Source organism: Squalius cephalus (assembly GCF_949319135.1).
Source record: "Squalius cephalus genome assembly, chromosome: 23".
Taxonomy (NCBI): Eukaryota; Metazoa; Chordata; class Actinopteri; order Cypriniformes; family Leuciscidae; genus Squalius; species Squalius cephalus.
This window is the reverse complement of record NC_137144.1, coordinates 16,436,268-16,458,746: the sequence shown is the minus strand read 5'-3', so window position 1 is coordinate 16,458,746 and position 22,479 is coordinate 16,436,268. Positions and strand designations below refer to the sequence as shown.

Below are 22,479 nucleotides of genomic sequence, written 5' to 3'. Positions count from 1 at the left end.
CAGCCATGGATAAATTAAACAGGTAGGATTTCTGTAATAGTACTAATAAACTGAATGTATTTAAACACACAATAACCAGGTTTACATATTTATCATCAATAAAATAAATAGATGCAAATAGTTAATAATAAACCATGCTATAATTTTTTAAGTGCAGAAATTTTACCTGTTTCATTTATGCATGACTGACAAATATGCATCACATTAAGTTTATTCGTTTTTTTATGTAATCCAAATGGAAAAGGAAATTGTATATGAAATTCAAATGAATAAATCTTAAATTTTGAGAGTAGGAAGCACAGATCTGATTATAATCAAAAACATTCTTATTTGACTCACGCAGCTTGAGGGGGTCTGCTGGAATGCATTAAATAGACAGAAGTCTGCAAATGGTTCCTCTTTGCATGCAAGTCAGAGTTTAAGGGAAGAAACTTTGAGAGCCCAAATGCAATATTTTGAAAGATTAGTAACGCAATGGTTCAAAACTTCACTTCACCATATGGCTGCAAGCATGTGCACATGACAGTCAAATGTGCTTGTTGAGCTTTCCTTTTCAAAATCATTGGCATTTAGTTGGTCGTCCTGTTTTGCACTGTAAAAATGAGCAACTGCAAACAGATAAAAAGTAAGAATGTAAGTATAAATAGCTAAAACTTGGGCAAACTCATCCTGACATCACAAGACAACTCCTAAACGTAAAAAAAACTAAAACACAGGAGATCACTAGAGAATAGCACAACACAACTACCAACACAGATGAGACCTGACAAAGGAACACAGGGAACTGAGATACACAAGGGATGATTGACTGAAACAGAACAGGTGTTAACCAATTAAGAACCAAGGAAACTAACTAGCAAATCAGGCAGGCAAACCAGGAACAGGACATACAGTAAAGAAACAAAACCAAAACAGAATGCACGTGACATTACACCCCCCTCCCGGAAGGTGCGTCTGGAAGAGGATATGGGGCATGTGAATGCGAAACGAGGAGAATGACGGTGGGAGAAACCAAGGTGGTAATGATGGTGGAAGGAGCCAGGAAGGATCCAGGAACAGAAGTGGTGATGCAGGAACCCAGAGGACAGCCAGGACAGGTGGAGACTTTGCTAACGACACCAGGGGGACAACTGACGGAGACGTGGCCTATGGAAGTGGAGCCCCAGATGCAGACGGAGAGCAGATGGGACCGGGCAACAACGATGGTCCAGGAGGCTGAGGCGCAGTGACAAGTGTCCGAGGTGGAGCCAGAGTGCCTGAGGACTAAGGCGAAGCTGGAGGGACGAGGAAGCCCGGTGGAGCTGCAGGGACGATGGTCTCAGGTGGAGCCGAGGGAGGGTGGAGCCATGGCAGAGCTGAGAGGTCGACAGGCTGAGGTGGAGTGATGGGATCAGCGGCTGGAGGCAGAGCCAGAGTATCCACTTGCCTGGGCGATGCTAGAAGACTCGAGGCAAATCCACTCAACAGAGTGGCGTTATTGAGAAGCCGAGGGGCTGAAGGGAACCAGCAGAGGCCGGACTAAATGACTGTCTGACATTGGAAGAGGAGGCGGGAGAGGGAGGCTGGGTGGGAACTCTGGAGACATTGGGCTGGATGGAACCAGCAGGGTCGCAAGAGACTCTGAACTGGACAGAACCAGTGGAAACACAGGAGACTTTGTGCTGGACGGGACCAGCAGGGACGGGAGATTAGGGTAAGCATTAGGGCTGGGTATCGATTCAGATGTTACAAATCGATTCGATTTCGATTCGCAAGCTCTCAATTCGATTCGATTTCGATTCTCGATTCGATTTTCGATTTCGATTCTCGATTCGATTTCGATTCTAATTTCGATTTCGACTCAGTGAATATATATTTAATACAAATCCTATATTTATATAAAAAAAAGTGAACATAAGTTTACAAGTGGTTAATTAATACAAAGAAATTAAGAGCTACAAACCTGTATATTAAACTCTTTTTATTTTAGGTACACTTGTGTACATTAAAACAGAATCATATTTACCTGTGCCCTTCCTGTCTAACAGGGAGGACATAAATAGAAATGTAATAAAGTTATCAAACAGTCTGCGCTGCATTAATTATTAATTATATATACACTAATCCTTATTAAAGTTACAAAAGTTATTTAGTCAAGAGCAGTGAGTGTTTTTCTCTGTTCCTTTTGTTCTTTGATTAACTTTAACGACAGAGATAATTAGTGGCTACTGTGTCCTGTCCCTTTAAGGCCAGCCGCTGTTGACAGAGACGCGGATCTCACACGCGCCTCATTCTCTCACGAGTCACAACTCTTCACGTTCATCATAAGATTGCTCTTATGTTATGAAGATACTCGACAAAAAGACATTTTGGCATAATTGTGTGTTATTGTTCGTTCAAGCGCGAAAGAGAACTGTATTCTGGGCTGTCTTGTGCGCACGCACGATATTAGCGCCAGTCTTTCTGTGTGTCACAGTCACGACATTCACAGGCAGCGAGCTCTTTTTTGTCTTATCGCGAATGAATGGTTTAAAAACATTTGCATGAATAAGAGAGGAATTATGTAACACTAGCCAAAGAATGACAAAAATTAACAGATGCTGAATTGCGTTAACAACCCAAATTTGTTTATTTAAAAAAATCGCAGCATTTTTTTGCGTCATAGCTGCTTAGGCTTGACAACGCGATTGCGATATGATTAAACGTGCAGCACTAGTTGAGGTTATTTTATGATTTAGATAAAACTAACATAAAATCTCACAGCATTAGCTATAAAATGGAGTTTGCAAGCCTATGAACAGTGGGGGAAAACTAATACTGGATTTTGGATAATAGATAAATAAATATGGAAAAAAATCGATTCATGGCGTTTGAGAATCGATTTTGAATCGACCACATTTTAAAAAACGATTAATTGAAAAATCGATTTTTTTGCCCAGCCCTAGTAAGCATCCTCCTCTAGCAATCCCACAGAGTTGATGTTGCCGGCTTACACACCTGGTCAGACTCACAGTAGGGCTCAGGCTGGCTGGCTTAGTCCTCTTGTCTGGCTCTGGCTCATGCATCACGGCAGGCTCAAGCCCTCCGTCTGCGGTGGGCTCTGGTGTCATATCCGTGCTGCAGGGTGATTGCTGGCTGGGCTCTGGGTTCAGAGTGGGGCAGGAAATGATCTCCGCTGAGCAGATGGTGTTTGCCGGTCTATTGTTTTCAAGCACAAACTCTGCAAAATTCCCCCAAGGACCCACACCTGGTAGGCATGCTTTCGTTTTCGCGTTTAAACGTGTGACGTAGAATGTGCTCAAGGAACGGTCCGGGAAGTTTGTTAAGCACAACAGCACAACATTTTCAGGTGTGGATCTCGAGGGACTGATGCTCCTGGTACATACAGAGCAGTTGGACTGGCAGTAAGTCCATTCTTTATAGGTCTGGTCCTCTGTCAGGCGGTAGTTGTATTGAGAACACACAACGAAGGAGTAGAGAAACAATAGTCTTTATAATCCACCAACTAAAACACAGGAGATCTCTAGAGAATGACGTAACACATCTACTAACATAGATGAGACCGGACAATGGAAAAATACACAGGGCTTAAATACACAGGGGATGACTGACTGAAACAGAACAGGTGTTAACTAATTAAGAACCAAGGAAACTAACTAGAAAATCAGGCAAACTGGGAACAGAACACAGAGAAAACAAAACCAGAACTGATTACACGTGACATTAATATCTTATAATATTAAATGTAAAGTTTGTATGTATATATAATATGACTTATAACTTTCTTGTTATGCTGGTAATTATAGAAATGTATGATATGAAATATATAACATCTATGACTATTTCTAGTGGCTAAAAGGTTGTAGCCCTTGGCACAGAACTAGTCGAAGATATATGATGGGGTTATTCTGAAACAGAAGGTTTTCTGTTCTACAAGGGACACAGGTGGAGCTACCCTTAATTCAGGAGGAAATGGGCAAGCCAGAGAGAGCGAGAGAGAGAGAGAGAGAGAGAGAGAGAGAGAGAGAGAGAATGACTCATTTAGATGATCGAGACCCTACAGTTTAGGACTCTGAGGACAATTTGTGCTCCAGTGCCTCAGGGGGGCACTAAGTAATGCCATTCCCCAAATTTTCAATGTTTAACAGCTGGTGTACAGAAATGAGAGGCATCACACAAAGGCAGAAGGGTGACAGAGGGCAAACCTACTGCCTGTGACCTATTCAAAACATCAAGAGTTATGACTAATCACTGTTATTCGTGTGTTTTTGCTGCTTCTGTTCATTAAAGGATGTCATGATGCAGGCATGTATTTCTCAACTTTTTCTGTTATGATATTAGCAATCATGCATGAGTTTAAGTGTCTTGACTGCTCCAGGAGTTTGCTTGATATATTATTTGGGGAATAAAAGCTTACATTGCTAGCAATGATATGGTTAACAAGCTGCAACAGAGTGTCATATTCTTTTTTAGTTATGCTTGCTAATGCACAAAACATAAACCACTGTATACAAACCCTCTCAAAAAGCAATAAAAGACAAGCATGTATTTGGGCTGGATGTGATATACACTAGTTATTTATAGATAGTCTTGCAGGGGGAGCATCTTTAGCCATTTTTGGTTAAGCAATGCCTCAAAGTGAGCAGCAACTCCATCCTGTTACACGTCATGGTACAAAAGCCTTCACATATTTATCAGGTCTGACTTTTACGATCCTAGCCACTGATTCAGCACACCTCTGTTTGGGGTTCCCCCGATTTGTGCATCTGGAGATTGGTGTGACGAAAGTAGAGGAGTGAATGGAGAGGGCTTGATTCACTGCCAGTGTACAGCTGCTTCTACTGCTATGGGCGAGTTGTTCTTGATGTGATTTGAGGTTTTCGTGTAATTGCCAGCACTAATGCTAATTACACATCAAAAAGACGGGTTTAAGAAAAACATAACATCTCACAGCCTCCTTTGATAGTGTGGAATAGAATGACAGACATAAATTAAATCTTTCATCTTGTCCTCAGAAGTTGTCCAAACATGCTGTAGATGAGCAAATGATCTATTAATCTGGTTTATTGTTTAACTTTAGTGTGTGCGCCGACACGAAGAGCGAGTGGGAAATGATTCAAGACTTTACACCAACAGAAGCTATAGGCTTTATATTATTGTACAGCAAATGGTATCAAAAAGTTTAAAAACGCCTGCATTATCCTACTTATTAAGTCTACTTAAAAAAAAAAGATTGGTTAATAAAGATGTTAAATTTTAATTATTTTATTATATGAGAAGAAAGAGACCCCAGAGTGATGTTACAGAGATTAAACTATAGCACAGGTACTTCCTAATGTAATAATCATTTCTCATGCTCTGTAGCTACAGGTCTGAATAAGTGAATAAATCAAGTGGAAAGCAGGTACTCTAAACAGTGACTAGAAAATCATTTCAGCATCTTGCACAGCTCTTGTTGGTTTTGGCTAGGACGTATAGATCCCACCCTGATGTGTATTCTGGCTCCACACATTTGTCCTGTCCGCACATAATAAAGCTTTATAGAAAACCTACAAGACAGCTCTTTATGTCATTGTAAACGGCTTCACCCAGTCTTACCTGGGTGGTTGCTCTGACTTCCTGACACACAGGCTTCCATTACGGGCTTAAGATACGGTATATACATCTTTTTAATGCATTTGGACATCATCGTCTAACTGTACTGTAAAAAAAGATGTTTTTCATCTGTTTGCGCTTTAGAGCAAAAGCATTATGCTGGTCATAGTAGAGTCTATAGTGCATTCAAACACACTCTGGCTAAAGAATGAAAACCATGAAGAGGGCAAATTGCCCAGGACCTGGAATCAGTCACAGATGTGTAAATTAGAATATGTTCTCCGTCTCTGTCATGTGGAAATGATTTGTGGACCCTACGATACTTTGTGGAAGGAAGACTAGACATTGAAAGGGAGTCTGGGAAATGTGTAACATGCCCACTATACCCAAAAGCGTTCTGTAATTTCTGTAAGTATGAGCAAGAGTTAAAGTGTAGCTTTGTCATTTTCAACCTGCTTTATATTGTTACAATGTCGGTAGTACATGTACGTTAATAGACTGACTACGTCAGACTTCGTACTTCCGCTCAATTTCATTTTGCTTCTGTACTCAGTCTGAGATAGCGACCTTTCTTCCCGTTTTCCTCTGGCCTCAAAACAGCCGGCCAATCAACGAACAGAGGGCGGGCTGAGAGCCGTGACGTAGACGCTGATTGTACCGTGGATGCGTAGATTTACTTGACATAATCTGCAAAAGTCGTTCACAGCCATGTTCACTCCGGTATTTCGCTCGATGGTTTTGTTTTCGCATCATACATGTGTTTACAGTGGAAGTTAGATGCGGCTGAGCCTGCGCATAACACACGTCATAACCAAACATTATGTGATTGGCTTACGGGTAACCAATGATTTTAAACTTCAGACAAGCTGAGGAATTCATGTTTATTTGTCAGCAAAAATCCACTGGATGACAAGTTAATGTAGGGGTAGGTTTATCACTGAAAATTGTATCGCACTTTGTCTACTCTTTAAAAAGCATTATGGTAAAAATGGAACACTATGACAGAACGGCAGTTTCTTTCAGTTTTTCCCCTCCGTTTGGCATAAAACACAGTGTTTGTTGTCATCCCGTTGGAAATGTTCACTACGAACACAGAGGTTTTTCAGAATTTCCGTCGCAACTTTGCAGCCTTTAGCCACTACCTACAACATGCTGGATGCTTCACTGGAAACCGAAAGTATTTCACTCTAAATCACTCACATTTACTCCAGGAACAAAGTTGACACTATACTAAAAGTTTGCTAAGAAGTACTTCCTACTAAAGCAAGGCAGGATTTGACTGGTAAGCGTCTCTATAGAGCTGGTAAGTCCCCCCGCCCCTTCCGCTAACCCCACTGGACCTCTAGGTTGAAAAATCGTCAATGCAAGTGAATGTGAGAAAATAATTATTTTCTGGTCCCGTTTGAATTTTGCCATGAATGTGAACATATGTTGTCTGTGAATTTTTAATATAATTTTTTGTGTGAAGAATGCTACAATTTAGCGGGTAGAAGTTTGATACGGTTAGACTTTGTGTGAGAGCACTTTGTGGACTACAACTCTTCGCTGCTTTCGACGGGAATCTGAAGAAAGAACAGCCCATTTGGTTTGAATGGTGACATTTGGGTACAAAACACACAGGCATCTCGATCTGTCTCCATAGATTATCGCAGCATTAGCACCGTGATTTGACAAGTGGAGGGAAAATGTGTTATGGGGTGACGTCACATAGGCGACATGTAGTCTTTCTCGCTATGTCTTTTCCACAACTGCTAGCCAAAGAATCATACAATATACTGTCAAACTCGTAACATGAGAAATTATATAAAAAATTCACAGACAACATACTGTATGTTCACATTCATGGCACAATTCAAACGGGACCAGAAAATTATTATTTTCTCACATTCACTTGCATTGACGATTTTTCAACCTAGAGGTCCAGTGGGGTTTTACGGATGGGTGGGACTTACCAGCTCTATAGCAGACTGGTGGGAGTAGCCTTGGACAGCAACAAGCCCAGTGCATTATGGGTGTTTTCCAAACTATTTTGCAAAAGGGAAGACAACAGCCTCTTTCCTCTGTTTACTCTAGTCAGGTATCACCCATTTCAATTTGTTCACCTTTCTACTGCATAATCAGCCATGTTTTATTGAAACCCCCTTTAAGATGAACAGAAAGTGGAAATTAGGTCTAACAAAATTCCTTCTGCTTTAATTAACCTATATATCAGCTATTTTGAATTGGTAAAAGTTTTGTTCTAACATACAGAATTTTTTTTTAAAAAATATATTACAAAAAATATTATTCTGATGACGATTGAGTTTTTAAAAAAAAAATCCATTAAAACTGATAAATAAACAGTGCAAATAAAGTAGCTTTAGAATATGATATTATATAATATTAATTTAACACTAATGCATTTAAATTATTCATATATATATTTTTACATTTTTCAGATTTGTGTCATTTCAGAATCATATATATCATATACAGTATATTAGTACATTAATATAACATTTGTTATGCCATTGTTATGCTGGTCATTTAAATTCTTAAATTAGCCCTACTTAATTAAATATTTTCTTAATGAAAGATTACAGAGACTTAAATTTCTGCAAACTCGTTCAAAAATTGTACTGCTTAATTTTTAACAATTCAATTACCTTTTCTACCAAGGTTTATATGGACCACTTCTTGTCCACTGGTTCCTTTACTAGACATTTGCACAAATTTAATTTGCATCAAAACTGCATTTTGGTTGCATTTGATGAATGCAGTGAAAAGTGTTCAATTGAAATTCGATCAATTCGCTAATTTGCCACTGGGGTCACCAAAACTTTCTCACACCATGTTACTCAAAAAGCCCAATGCAAATGTAGGAAATTGCATACATATTGTCCTATGCGTAAGTGCAATGCATCAACCCGTGGTCAAAGCACATCAGCCTTCTGTTGACAGATGTGACGGGTTGTAGGCAGAGGTTAAGAGGGTTCAGGAAAGCCGTCTGCGTCTATCACCCAGAAAGCCTTCACATGAGGTCACTATTATAGGACTTTTTCAGTTTATGCACATATGGAGACTCTTTGGACTGGTGCAAGAGCCTTGTTCCTCTGCCTCTGGAGGAAAGCCAAACCAAACACGCCTGCAGCTCTGGTGGAAGCAGCCGTCCAACAAGTCCACTCACCTCTAGCCTGCTGTCTAGCCCAGCACTCCACACATGTGATGTGGAGAGAAGAACACAGAACAGGCTTTGTCACACCACCAACCTAATTGTTCCCACACCGATGCAAAGATATTATAATATAAAATGTACAATCAGAAAACACAAAAGCATGATTTATTTGAATGAAAAATGTGGTAGCACTTTATTTTAGTCCTGTTCTGCATGTACATACCATGCACTTTTTATAGTAATTGCAATGGGTAATAAGTACTAACCCTGAACCTAGCCCTAAACCTAACCTTAACCCATGTAATTACCTTATATTACCAAGTACTTTCTTCAGTAAGAACATGAAAGTGCACATTACTGTAAAATAAAGTGCAAAAATGTATATATATTTATATATATATAAATGATATGTTTATTGTATGGAGAAAGGTGAGAAAATAGAAAGTGGAAGATACTAATTTTTTATATATTTTTCCATTAGTAAAAAAGATTAGTGGCAAATTTCAATTTGTGGCAAAGTTTGCCTTTCCTGGTAGTTGTTCCAGGGAAACTGGATCAAGAAACTGGAATGTTGTGGTTGGTCCTGGTGAGTTATGAGCCAAACAGCTGACAGGGAGCGTCTTGACTTTGAATTAGAGTGATCAGGACAGTTCAGATCTTTATAAATCACACACTTTCTGACTGTCTTCCTCTCTTTCAGCTTGCACCTAAAGAGCTCTGTGTGAATCATCATGGACGAGGACTTTGATTTCGAGCGTCGCAGAGAGTTACGGAGACAGAAGCGAGAAGAAATGCAGCGGGAGGCAGAGAAGTAAGTTCCACGGGTTGATTTAGACACTGTCTTTACCTCATTTTTTTGAAACATTGAATTTGCTGTCAATCAATTTCACTATCAATCATTATTTTTAAATGATTCAATAAAATTCAGATCACTGTCATCCCGATGATGAATTGAATACTATTTTAAGCCACAGGAGTGCTGTCTGTAATACTCTGGCCAAGTTGGAGAGGCCTGTGACTGCGTGGTCCAAACAACTGAGCCTCTGCTCGCCTCTCTATTCCTTATAAAGGTTGACATGCTTGTAAATGTCTTCCTACGCTTACGGTGCTTTGTTACAGTTGACGGGGCGGTAGAGTAAATCCAGATAATATCTGATTTTAGACAGACGTTCATTGGGTATATATTTTTAAGAGTGTGATGGTTTCTTTCAGACACAGAATGGTGCACTAGTTAGTTGAAACCTCAAAGTTTTACCGCAAAACCTAAGATAAAGAAATTAGAAATTATATTTATGAAAATAAAGCATATTTTTTTCTGATTATCCTTGTTGTAATGAAAAAGTAATGATATATGCTATTATTTAAATGTTTTTTTTTGTACTGCATAATTTATGATGATTTCAATAAAAATACATTAATAAGGTTAATTTGTTCACATTAGTTATTAGTTATGTGACCTTATTGTAGTTTTCCAATAAAAATCACCTTTAACAATAATGGAACTAAAAAATTTAAAACTTAATGTGCTTAATGTAACAAGAAAATAATTTAACAATGCAAAAAAAAAAAAAAAAAATTCTTTATGGAAAATATTATTTTTATAATAAAATGTAGAATAAAAAATATTTGTTTAAATATTTTTCTATTTACAAAAGGTGACCTGTGCATTTTGTAAAATTGACCTACTTATCTGTGTAAGAATTTACTTATGATTTCATGTTGCTTTTAGTAGATACAATGCAGCTCACTAAGGGAGAAATGTTTGTCATTATAAAGAAAAGAGAAATAGCATGCTATTGCATTATGGGTCTTTTGTACACAATAAATGTCAATTATTCTGTGTTTACACTGGGTTTGTATAAACCAGATTAGATTTATTTATGCCTGTCTGTTTTTACACAAGCCTTCTGTGGAAATCCGTCTTTATTTCAGGAACCGCTTAAAGTCCTTTCCAGCAGCAAACATCAACGTTCTTGTGTAATATGAAAAGTATGTACATTTAAAATGGTCATTTAAGGCCTGCAAAACTTTATTCTCCTCATATTAATTTTTGAAATACATAAAAAGTTTGTATTAGCATGGGTAATGTGTGCTGTGGGTTTGGCAGGCCAGGTTTGTTCAGAGTGTTTATAGTTCACGATGACTTGGCCCACTCATAGACTGAGAGCTGCAGTTTCTCCATCCCTCTATAACTCCCACTGTCCAGAGCTCCATTTAAGGACTGATCTGGAGATGACAGATGCTTTACTGCTCTTTGTGAGGGGTAATACTCATTCCAGAGAGCAGATGACAGCATGCACTAATGTTACACATGACTGTCAGCACATTTGATCATACTTTAGCATAGCTTGGAATGCAGATGAACGGTTTTGTATTGAAGGTAGTGAGGTTAATGGACGGTGTCCGTGGCAAGGCTGCAGAAGATGCTCTAATGATAACATACACTGTTAGTCTTACACTTTACATGTTTTCCGTTTCTGCAATTGCAATATTTAGGGTCTAGAAGATTACAGTGTTTACAGCGAGATTTTTTTTCTTTTTATACAAAAGTCTTTGTGATAAATATTCAGATAAAGGAGGATAAGACTCTCTGGTTAAAGAAGGGACTCTTATGATTTATTTTAATTAATTAAAAATGCATGAAAAATACATTTCATTTTGAAAGACTGATACTTTTTCTATGATAAGCATGTTTTTTAATTTCTTAAAATGTTGATGGCAAAAAGTCAAAAAATCACAACTGTCCTGATATCATAATGAATAAAGAGCCTCATTAAAATAATAGAAGTCTTGGAAAGAATTTAAAAAAATGTTTTATTATATATATTTCTTTCTAAAGCTATTTTCTGTTTTGATGTTTTTTTCATTTAACACAATAATGACTTAGTTTAAATTATCTTTTTTGGGTAATTTCATAATGCCCTAATATATATACATATACACATACATACATATACATACATATATATATATATATATATATATATATATATATATATATGTATGTATATGTATGTATGTATATATATATACACATACATATATAATCTAATTAATTACATGATGTGCCGATTAAATAATCTAATTAATAATCAAATAATCACATATTAAATTCGGCTTAGAAATTACCCCCAAAAAATTTTTTAAAGTCATTATTGTGTTAAATGAGAAAAGCATCAAATAGACATTATTTGATTCAACAGAATTTATTACACAAAAACTTTTAGGCTACAACGTTTCCTTTTTTGTGAAAAGCCGCATCTGAATTGGTATTTAAATATATTTACAGACCGTTTATTAATTAATTTATTTCAGCTCAGATGTTTTTTTATTTTTTTATTTCAGCTCAGATGTGGCATGAATGCAATATCTGACACTGCAATATTTCTATATTTAAAAATATATATTTGTGTGGTGTAACTCTCCAAAGAAAACAATGATATTTGTGAATTAACATTATATTTCTAAAAAAAAATACTTTACCTAGAAAACTATATTTAAATATTCTAATATTCAATAAATAAATAAAAAGAAAGTAAAAAAAAAAAAAGGTTAAAACCATATAAAACCAACTTGAATGTAAAGAGATCATTTCTTAGAACCTGGCATGTTTTAAAAGATCTTTCCTTTTCATTATCAGTTATGTCTTATTTGTCTTTGACCCTGTGGTCTAAGCGCATTAAACTATGAGAAAGTAGACTAAAAATGACACACACACTCAAAAATCACCTTTAAGCTTCATTGTGGCAACAATCCGATCTAAAAAGGAAATCAAACCTTTAATAAAAATCACTTTCAAATCCAGTTGAAATCCCAAGCCAAATCCACCACGCCTTAATAAAAGCCTTTCATCAAGAGAAATGATGAATTCTGACACTTTCTGCTTTTTTTGTGTGCATGTTAAACTCTGAGTGAGGGCGATATATTTCTCTTCTGCTGCACAATGTCATATTTCAGTCTGGTCTCAGAAGCTGTTCAGTGCATATGTGCTGGAATGACCCAGAGAAAAACTTTATTGAGATGGATGAGTCTCAAGAAAGAAACCTCAAGGCATTTCGACCACATCCACTGACTTTGTAGTGGAGAAAACAAACTTTATTGGAATCATATCTGGAAAAGACATATTTTCTATGAAAATTATTGATGCTAAAGAATCCAAACTCCCCCAAATCCCAGCCGCCTGTCATGGTTTCCAGTTCAAAACATCAACGGAGAGAACCCGCATATTTGTGTCAAAGGAAGTGATCATGGCATCGCCAGTAAATCCCTTGTGCTTGATTAAACAGCTCACCAGATGCATCAGCATATTTTATGAATGTGTTTGCTCTTTCAATATAACCACTTCAAAATAAAGCCATCATAATTGTGTCCAATTTAATTCTCAAACATCCGAGTATGAACTAGACTGTCAAAGAAATGCTGTGGCTTCAACTTTATTTACAGCATTCAGCATGTGAATTATATGGAGTCATTTTACATTCATTTTGTGCCACAATGGCAGCGTCCAAAAATGATTTCAAACTATTGTATCAGTGCATATATAGAGGATGGTGAAGGTCACACGATGAATTATTGGTCATCATTAGTGGCCTTTCTATAGTACTGAAAGGAATTCTTACACTGTTTTTTCATAGTAGCCTACATTTTAAAATTACTTGTAATTTGTACTTACAAATTACTTAATGTTAAAGTGAAAAAGTATTGTCTTGTTGAATGTATAATATAGATTTTCACTGTAAATGATATATTTTTTCTATTTAAAAGATTAAATTATTTTAAACTAATATTGAAATACTATAAATTATTTAAAAAAATTATGTCCTGTTAAATAGAATTTTTATTATACAATTTTTACATTATTTTACCTTTAAAACTATGAATTTCTTTGCAGTATAATATTCATAATTTGAATATATTGTGGTATGATGTCCTGTTATTAAGCAGAGGCATCTTTTATCGCCCAGGAGGAATTTATTTTGTGATCATGACAGATTGACTGTACATTATAATAAATGAACATGAAATATTATGTGAAATGAAACGAGCACAGCTATTGGGAATGCTGGGAATGCTATACGATGCTGTTGGGAAACGCAGCCCAGGTTATCTTTTAAAGGGTTGTCAAATGTGCCGCAGGTAAAGGAAACTCCACAGACTTTGGAATGTTTTGACTGCTGCTTTTATTCCAAGATTCAGCCATAACGTTTCAGTATCTCTCAGGAGTGTGAGCTTTCTCCCTCAATCTCTCATTGCATTTCATCTGTAGCACTGGAGGTCTGAAAGCTATTGTATTCATCCAGAAACACTTCTTACAAAAGGCGCACTGTATTCTTCCAAGAAAATCACTGATACTCCATCTGACTGTCTTTTTGGATGACCTTTTTCAAGTGGAACTCCCTGAGAGGACCGGATTGTTTCGGATTTCCGCTTTTTGGTCTGAGAAACAAAATTGCGGTCCCTGTTATGGGTTTCTCTCTATCATCTACAACATCTGCAAATGATTGGGAAGGGAAGTGAAGAGGAGATGGGGGGAAAAAATAAAACCCATCCTCCATCAATTGGTCATTTCAAGTGCTCTCACTGCCTTATAAACACCAACATGCCATGACAAACTCAAGCCAGGCCGGACTCGCTCAACTTCAGCAGAAAGAGGGAGAATTTGAGCACAGCATTGTGGGTGCAACATCTGAGACCGACAATGAGGCAACTCTAAGGGGAAAAAGCACATTTGGCATCTAAGTTTACAATCTGGCTAATTTACCATGACGCTAGGATGCTAACAAAGCTTTCCCCTCAGATTGCAGTCCAAACCTCTCTCTGTGTACTCCCATGCCTCAAAGATTTAGTTACAGTTGAGGTTTTTGGGTCTGACCGGTATCTTAAGCAAGCTGGTAAACCAAACATAAATAAACACAAGAAACTGTTTATATGAATCTCAGGGTCTTAAAAAAAAAGGTTTTCTGTATTGACGTTGCATTGCCGTGTTTTTTTATATGTAACGTGGTTATACCATTTCAGTGCTGTATATGATTATAATAAATATTGTAAATTGAAGAACATTTAGAGGATGCTAGAGGACGAAAGCCATTTGATAAATTAAAAGTTACAAGTGGCCTTTCCATAGTAATATAGGGACTTCTGGGAAAAATTTTCTACAGTTTTTTTTTAAATTATAAATTATAAAATAACTCACATTTTGTATTTACAAACAGTACTTTATTGTAAAAGTACATATATTGTCTCGTTGAGGATAATATAGATTTTTACCTTAAATTATATGGTAATTTATACTTTTTACCTAAAAAAAATATTTTAAAATATCATAGATAAACAACCACACTTAGCATGGTCAATGTTTTAATGTTTTAAACAAATAAATAAAATAATACAATTAAATAATACATTTTAATTTAAAGAATATTTTTAAGTATGTTAATTAATATAATTATTACATTTAAATAATTTAATAATAATAATAATAATACATTTTTATGCACATATGACTCAAAAATGAATTTCTACTCTTTTAGCTTAAAAATCATATTTTTTAGTAGACTTAAGCTTACATTTGGTTGTATTATCATTATTGACTCTTCGGGGTGATGTTTATTTCTCGCAAGCTCTTTCAGTGCTGAGCCAAAAGCATTCATAAATCTGTCAGTATTGTCTGTCTGCATTCATACAGAAGAATGAGAGTCTTAACTCATGTCTGTGTCCCACCACCTCTACAGGATGAACTCTCATGATGAAGATGAGGAAGTGGCCCGGGAGCGTAGGAGGCGAGCCCGTCAGGAACGCCTGCGCAATATGGAGAATGAGGAGTTGAGTAACACAACAACAGAAACAAACAGGTAGATCCATCCAAAAGCATTTTTTTCATACATTTTGTTGAAAAAAGCAGTCGTATTACTAAGCACTGCACATGAAATGCTGGAAAAAAATATGTATGTAAATATTGTGGCCATGAATTGAGAATTAATTCCCTCATTTTATTCATTCATTCATTCCCTTGTTTTAGTTAAATCGTGGCTACAAATTAAGAATTTGTTCCCTCGATTTACAAATAAGTGTTGCATGGCCACGATTTACTAAAATGAGGGAATGAATTAAAACAAGGGACCAAATTCTTAATATGACATACATATTTTTGTTTGCATGTCATGTGTGGAGCTCCGTACTACATAAAAAAATGGAAACTTATTTAATGTAATGTAAAAACGTAATTATAAAATGAACTAAAGCCTGATATAAAATCTAAAATATTTGTATAACTCATAAAAGCACTTGGCTACACTGATAATGGTGTTGTTTTCAGTACAGAGACGTCCTCATTGATCTCTAGTTCTGCTCCAGCTGAGGATGATGATCAGGCTCTCTTGGAGAAGATCGCCAAGAGGGAGGAGCGGAGACAGAAAAGGATGAAGGAAGCTTTGGAGAGACAGAAGGAACTTGATCCCACCATCACGGATGAAACTGTCACCACAGAGGACGAGCCAAGTCGTAGAAACGACAAACGAGAGTCCTCCCAAAATGACATTTCCTCAACAGAAACCAATTCCTGGAAAGAAAAGGAAGAGATAAAAGAGGAGAAAAAGGAAGAGATAAAAGAGGAGGAAAAGATAGAGGAAAGCAACGTGGAGGCTGAGGAGACAATCGCAGTAAAGGAGGATCCAATGTCATTTACAGCAGCAGACGAACCTAAAGAATCTTCCGAGAAGACAGACAAACCAGAAGAGGAAGACAGACCACAAAGGTCCTACCTCAGAGAACAGGTAATTTCCTCAACATTTTTTGCTGTCATTCCAACTTATGATGAAGGTTCAGTACATTAGCGAGGCATTTCATGTGGTTTCTGCATTATTCGTTTATTCTGACACTTCATTTGTTACAGGAATCCATGGAGGAGAAACCCAAAGAACCAGCGGTACCAAATGAGGTATGAGGTTCTTAAAAGTTGAGTTTATATCAAACAAATTGGTGAATGCCTTTGAATTGATTTATTTGTCTGAAATTATTTTAAATTATGTGTTATATTTTTAGGAAGAATCTGTTAGTGAAAATATAGAGACTAAAGAACAAACAAAAGTAGATTTAGCAAGTGCAGATTTAGAAAAGAAAAAGGTCGAATCTGAAAGTCTGATATCAAGAAAAGAGGACAAAATAGAGGTGGAAGTCATAGTGGAGCCATCTTCACCAGAGATTGAGAAAGGAAAGCTGGTAATGAAAGAAGAACATGTAAAGGAACCTGAAGAGCATGTAAAGGAACCTGAAGAAAAACTTGTGGAGGTGAAGGTTCAAATTCAAGATAAAGCTCCAGAGAAGGAGACAGCTGAGAAACCTATGAAAGAGCAAGAGAAACCCCATGTAGCTGTTGAAGAAACACCAAAGAAATCATTCAGGGAAGTTGAGGTGAAGGCCAAAACCCCAAAGAAAGAAGAGGAAAAACCACAACTGAAGATGGAGGTTGAAGAAAAACCATCAACGCCAAAGAAGAAGGTTGAGGAGAAACCTGTGACTCCAAAGAAGAAGGTTGAGGAGAAACCTGTGACTCCAAAGAAAGAGGTTGAGGAGAAACCTGTGACTCCAAAGAAAGAGGTTGAGGAGAAACCTGTGACTCCAAAGAAAGAGGTTGAGGAAAAGCCTAAATGGAAGAAAGAGGCTGTAGAAACGAAGGCCAAACTTGAAGAAAGTGTCAAATCAAAAAAGGAGGAGGTATTTGCCTCTTACCCTGAGTGATGCATAAATCACAGAAGCACAGCTCACGCTTTTAATGCGCATTTCCGTTTGACTGGATGGACACAGCGTGAATCTCATGAAACCTGTGAAGAACATGTTCAGGTCATTTCACCCCCTAAAGGATTTTTCATTTTTCATTCCCTTAATGCGAAAAAATAAAATTAAAATTGTAAGATATATAATATATAAAACAAAATATATGTATATAAATCATATTGGTATTTGTTTTATTTAATTAATGCTGGTTTATCATTGTTTTACACAACTTTTGTTCTGTAATACACTTAAAGATTTATGTATTAAAGTAATAAGAATCTAATGAGAATCACCATTGAGAATATTGGGAATTACATTGGGGGTGTCACAATTTATTATTTTATTTTTTTTAAACTTAATAGTCCTAAATATAAGCTTAATTTTCTTCATGCAAAATATAATGTATTAATTTTCCCTTTGATTTTGTGGTGAAATGTCGCCTGGACATGTATTCACAAGATTTACCCATTAATGATCACATATCACTTTGCTTTATACAGTTGTGGTCATAATGATTGGCATCCCTGGTAAATATGATCATAGCATTTATTTCATAATGTGATTCCCCCCCCACTTTCAATTCTTTTACCTCAATGACATTTTTTTTTTTTTTTTTTTTGAATGAAAGATCAAAGGATAAACAATGCAGATTTAGTATTAAAGCCATCTTTGATCATATTTACTAGGGGTGCCAATAATTCTGATCACAACTGCAGTTCTGAAAATGCAATATTTGTGTCAAGACTGCCTAGTGTTGCTCTGTTTTTGCTGTGTAATTTGCATGCAGTGTGGTCAATTCTCTATGCAATACCCACTAATTGCTATGTTAGAAAAATCACTCGTTCAAACTAATGACAGAAATGAAGGTGCTTGTTTTTGTCTTTTTAGGTTGTGGAGGAAAAGCCGAAACCTTCCTTTTTGCGTGACAAAGTAAGTGAATGGTGCCAATAGCATCACAACTCTACCAGGACATTTGTGTTTGACAGAAGGACAGCTCAACCTGAGAATAAAATAATAAAGCTCATTTACTGTTTCTCCATTCAAAGCTAAAAGTGTCAACAAAGCCACAAGATGTAGCTGAAAGCACCGCCAAAGCCAAGAAACCAGAGAAGACACTAAGGCACAGACAGATTCATTTGTCATTTCACAATTGATTCTATTTGTTTTTGGAGAGCCACAATGAGAATAAAGCCATTTTTCTTCACATTTTAGTCCAACCAGCTTGCGTTCTCCTGAAACAGAGAAGCATGATCCCATCGCCAAGCTGGAAGCAGAACGCAAGCTTCAGGAGCTGAAGCGCCGGCGGAACGAGACGGACAGCGAGGTGCTGGAGAAGATGAAGCAGAAGCAGCAAGTGGCCGAGGCTGAACTGGAAGAGCTGAAGAAGAAGAGGGAGGAGAGGAAGAAGATTCTGGAGGAGGAGGAGAAGCAGAAGAAACAGCAGCTGGCAGAAAAGAAAACCAAAGAGGAGGTAGTTTTTTTTTTTCTACCTGTAAAGGTTAAAGTATGGCTGAATGCTAATTTGCATAATAATTCTGCTTACTAAAAGTACTGTGCTGCTGGTGGGAAAGTATGCACTTTTAAGTATATATTCAGACAGTATAGCAGTATTTAGTTAACTTGATACTAATGCATAACCTGTCGTATTGTGCAAAAGATTTTGGGTAATATTAGCCTAAAACATACAAATTCTTGATTTAAAAAGTATAAAATTATTTGGAATGCTAGTCCTATTCTGGCATACTATCTGGTAAAAATAGTGTATAAATTGGAATCAATCAAATGTGCAAGAATTAAAACATAAGACTAAAGCAGACAAAAGCCACTATAAGTCCTGCCTTCTAAATAGAAATGCCAAGCACTAATTGGTAAAGTCATTACGTCTTATAGAAACTGTTTTGAGACGTACGCTTAGGACTGCACATGCCCATTGGCTGATCCTGCCTGAAAAATGCTGTTTTTTGTCATGATTTAAGCATTTAGAAACAAAATTTATTAGAAAGTTGTTGTCAGATTTCATTGGTGGTTTCAAAGACGAAATGTAATCATAAGGTTGGTGAACAGCTTTGGAGAATTTGATGTTTCCCCATTCAAAGAGATATGAGCTGTAATTGCATGAATGAAACAACTGCCAGAGAGGCGTTTCAAAGATGGCCGCCGAGTGAAATGATCTGCTTTAAAGGGACTTTGAGTATCTATTTGATAGTGTGTGAACACAGGCGCTCGACACGTGCGCACTAGAAAGTTTCATCCTTGTCCTTTATCTCTAGAAGTTATTACAGATAAAATGAGTTGTTACTCGTCACACAAGCGCTTAATGTGGGCATCTATTGTTGTTGCCATCTCCAGTAGTTTGTTGTCTATCTATCTCATCAGTTTTCAAGCCAGTGTTGCCACCTTGTGAACAAACGAATTACTGCACAAAAAATTTGATGTGATGGCTGCGCAGAACCTGATTTCACCAAGTGCAACATGTTCCTGTATAATAATCTTTGTTGATCCTGGAACAACATTCTAATCAACCAATCAGATTTGAGGGACAAGTAAATTTGACAGTTTATGTCAAGTTTAGGCTCACAACCAGGGTATAGGTGCTTCTAAAAAAATGTCACCAATCGTTTGCCTCTGATTTTAGGGACAAGTTATAGGTAGGGTTTGGTTTAGGGGAAGGGATATGGTTAGGACAAAATGTTTGGACAGGAACGTTGTTCCAGGATAAACAAAATAGGTTGACCCAGAAACACTTCTAACTCTGAAAAATCAGGATGTGCGATGGGTGTACAGTATGTGCTTACTATGCTGATGATGAAATTTGCATCATGTGGACAATAGCATACTTTAGTCTTAAGGGGCCATTCGACAATGTAAAGGTAGTCCAATGGAATACAAAAACATGTTCTGTGTGAAGAGCCCATCATGCACTTTTTTTGTGATTATTATAATGCGGCCCTTGTCGTCTTCTCTCCACTGAAATGAACAGGAAGAGAGGAGGAAGATGAAGGAAGAGATTGAGCGAAGGCGAGCAGAGGCAGCCGAGAAAAAAAAACAGAAGGAGGAGTCGAAAGAAGGGAGCAAAGCACCATTCATCGCTCCAAAGGGCGCCTCTGCAAAAGTCAGTGGCTCTCTGACCTATTCTATAGCATCGCTTACAAAAAAGCAGATTTTTGGGGGGATATGGTACTATAGTAATGTATTTTATGTGATGCACTTTACACTATATTTGTTGCAATTTTCTGACAGATTGGTGAGAAAGCAGAATTTCTGAATAAATCTGCTTTAAAAAGGTAAGAAGTAATTTTAAAGTATGCGGTTACTCAACAGTTGACCACATACTGGGATCTAGGATATACTTAATAGAGTTGATATTGTTTTTTTAAATATAACCAGTCCGGTGAAGACGTCACACACTCCATTAGTTTGCAGGATTGGAAACAGACTGGAGCAGTACACTTCTGCTGTTCAGGTGAGGAATAGTGAACGCTAGAGCGGCCATCTCTCGTTTATAACTCAGTATGAGACTCTTTATCTGTTCACCAGACCAAAGAGTTGACCAGATCACCCAAATCTCCTGTGGATGTCCCTGTGGCTGAAGGGCTGCGGAGCATCAAGAGTATGTGGGAGAAGGGGAATGTGGTCAATCCCACCCCAAGTCCTGCAAGCCCCCCAGTGGTCACCAAGGTACAAGAGGAGAGAAACTGTTTTAGTACATGACTGCTGAAAGAAGCCGATTCAGCAGGATTACTTTGTCTGAAAACAGAAGTATAAAATCTGCTAACTGTCCGATCAGGAAACAGCTGGTCTGAACATCGGCGTGGCTGGGCGCATTAACAGCTGGAAAACCAAGACTCCAGAGCCGAAGCCCACTGAACCCGAGCCGAAGCCCACTGAACCCAAACCAGCCCCTGAACCAGAAAAACCACCTGCCAAAACAGTGAGTCATGGTTTTGTCATCTATCTAACTATCTATCTATCTATCTATCTATCTATCTATCTATCTATCTATCTATCTACCATTATAGTATTTATTCAGTATATAGTATTTATATAATTTAGTTTAAACATTTAGTTTTTGTGATGTTAAATGTTAGTTTAAGTTACATTTTTGTGAAGTGCTTTTGTCATTTTATCATTTCTTTAATAATTCTATTTATGTTTAATTAATTTTTATACCAGGTTTATTTTTTTGTAATTTTAGTTATTACAATTTATTGCAATTTAAAATTATTTCAGTTAGATGCCAAGGCAACAAATTTAATTTTTAAGCTTTTTATGTAATATTTACATTTTATTTTATTTCAGCTCCCTTTTAATTCTCTAATTATTTTTAAAAAAGACCAATAACAGAAAAAAATCCTTCGAACCCCCCAATGTTCAAGACGTCTTTACGGTAGAACATTAGGTTTACATAATTTAACTTTAGAATTTATATATCCACATTTTCTAAGAAATCATAGAATGCAAAACTTTCACAGGAACAGTAAGGAGTGGTTTCACACAGGTTGTGTAAGTAAACGCTCTTATATTCTGTATGGTACAGGGTGGCCCTCCAGTGAGTCTTTAGTGTATTGCATTTGCCCATCTGATTCTGGTTTAGATTTAAGAATTACAGCAATCAAATTTTTTCGAATAAAATATGTTTTCTTTTTTCTACTTTTTCTTTATTAGAAAAAGCATATTTTAATGCATATGCATCAAAAATATTTAACAAGGCAGTAAATACAAGAAACAGTAAACATAAATTGAATAAATAAAAAAGGGGAATAAATAGAAAACTAAAGCAAAAAACGCAAATCCTTAAAGGGATACTTCACAGATTAGCATTAAAGGAGAACTCCGGTCAATTTTAACATTGAGCTCATTTTTTGGTACATTTGGAGTGCTGTCAATACAGAGAACAACTACAAAAATCGGTGTTGCCTACACCGAGTTATTCTATTTTTAAAATTTGCACCCTGTTGACTTCAATGGGGCAAGTACTA

At 36.8% G+C, this 22,479-nt stretch overlaps 2 protein-coding genes across 3 annotated transcripts in view; both read left to right on the top strand.

Moving 5' to 3' along the window:
* Positions 1-22,479, top strand: part of LOC307151329 (uncharacterized protein) — a 30,256-nt gene that overhangs the window by 2,957 nt on the left and 4,820 nt on the right. The window contains exons 2-13 of one of the 2 annotated variants that reach the window (XM_079859294.1): positions 9,429-9,539; positions 15,460-15,579; positions 16,044-16,500; positions 16,620-16,664; positions 18,389-18,430; positions 18,547-18,620; positions 18,713-18,971; positions 20,481-20,612; positions 20,741-20,784; positions 20,888-20,963; positions 21,038-21,178; positions 21,288-21,431. In XM_079859294.1, coding sequence (XP_079715420.1) covers positions 9,460-9,539; positions 15,460-15,579; positions 16,044-16,500; positions 16,620-16,664; positions 18,389-18,430; positions 18,547-18,620; positions 18,713-18,971; positions 20,481-20,612; positions 20,741-20,784; positions 20,888-20,963; positions 21,038-21,178; positions 21,288-21,431 — 1,614 coding nt within the window. In that variant the 5' untranslated portion in view covers positions 9,429-9,459. The remainder of the gene's footprint in view (positions 1-9,428; positions 9,540-15,459; positions 15,580-16,043; positions 16,501-16,619; positions 16,665-18,388; positions 18,431-18,546; positions 18,621-18,712; positions 18,972-20,480; positions 20,613-20,740; positions 20,785-20,887; positions 20,964-21,037; positions 21,179-21,287; positions 21,432-22,479) is intronic. The other variant, XM_079859295.1, reaches the window with a different exon arrangement.
* Positions 16,769-17,440, top strand: LOC307151277 (uncharacterized protein; the record flags this gene model as incomplete). Its single annotated transcript, XM_079859231.1, has 1 exon — positions 16,769-17,440. A coding segment is annotated over one exon (672 nt), but the record flags the coding sequence as incomplete, so codon positions are not given.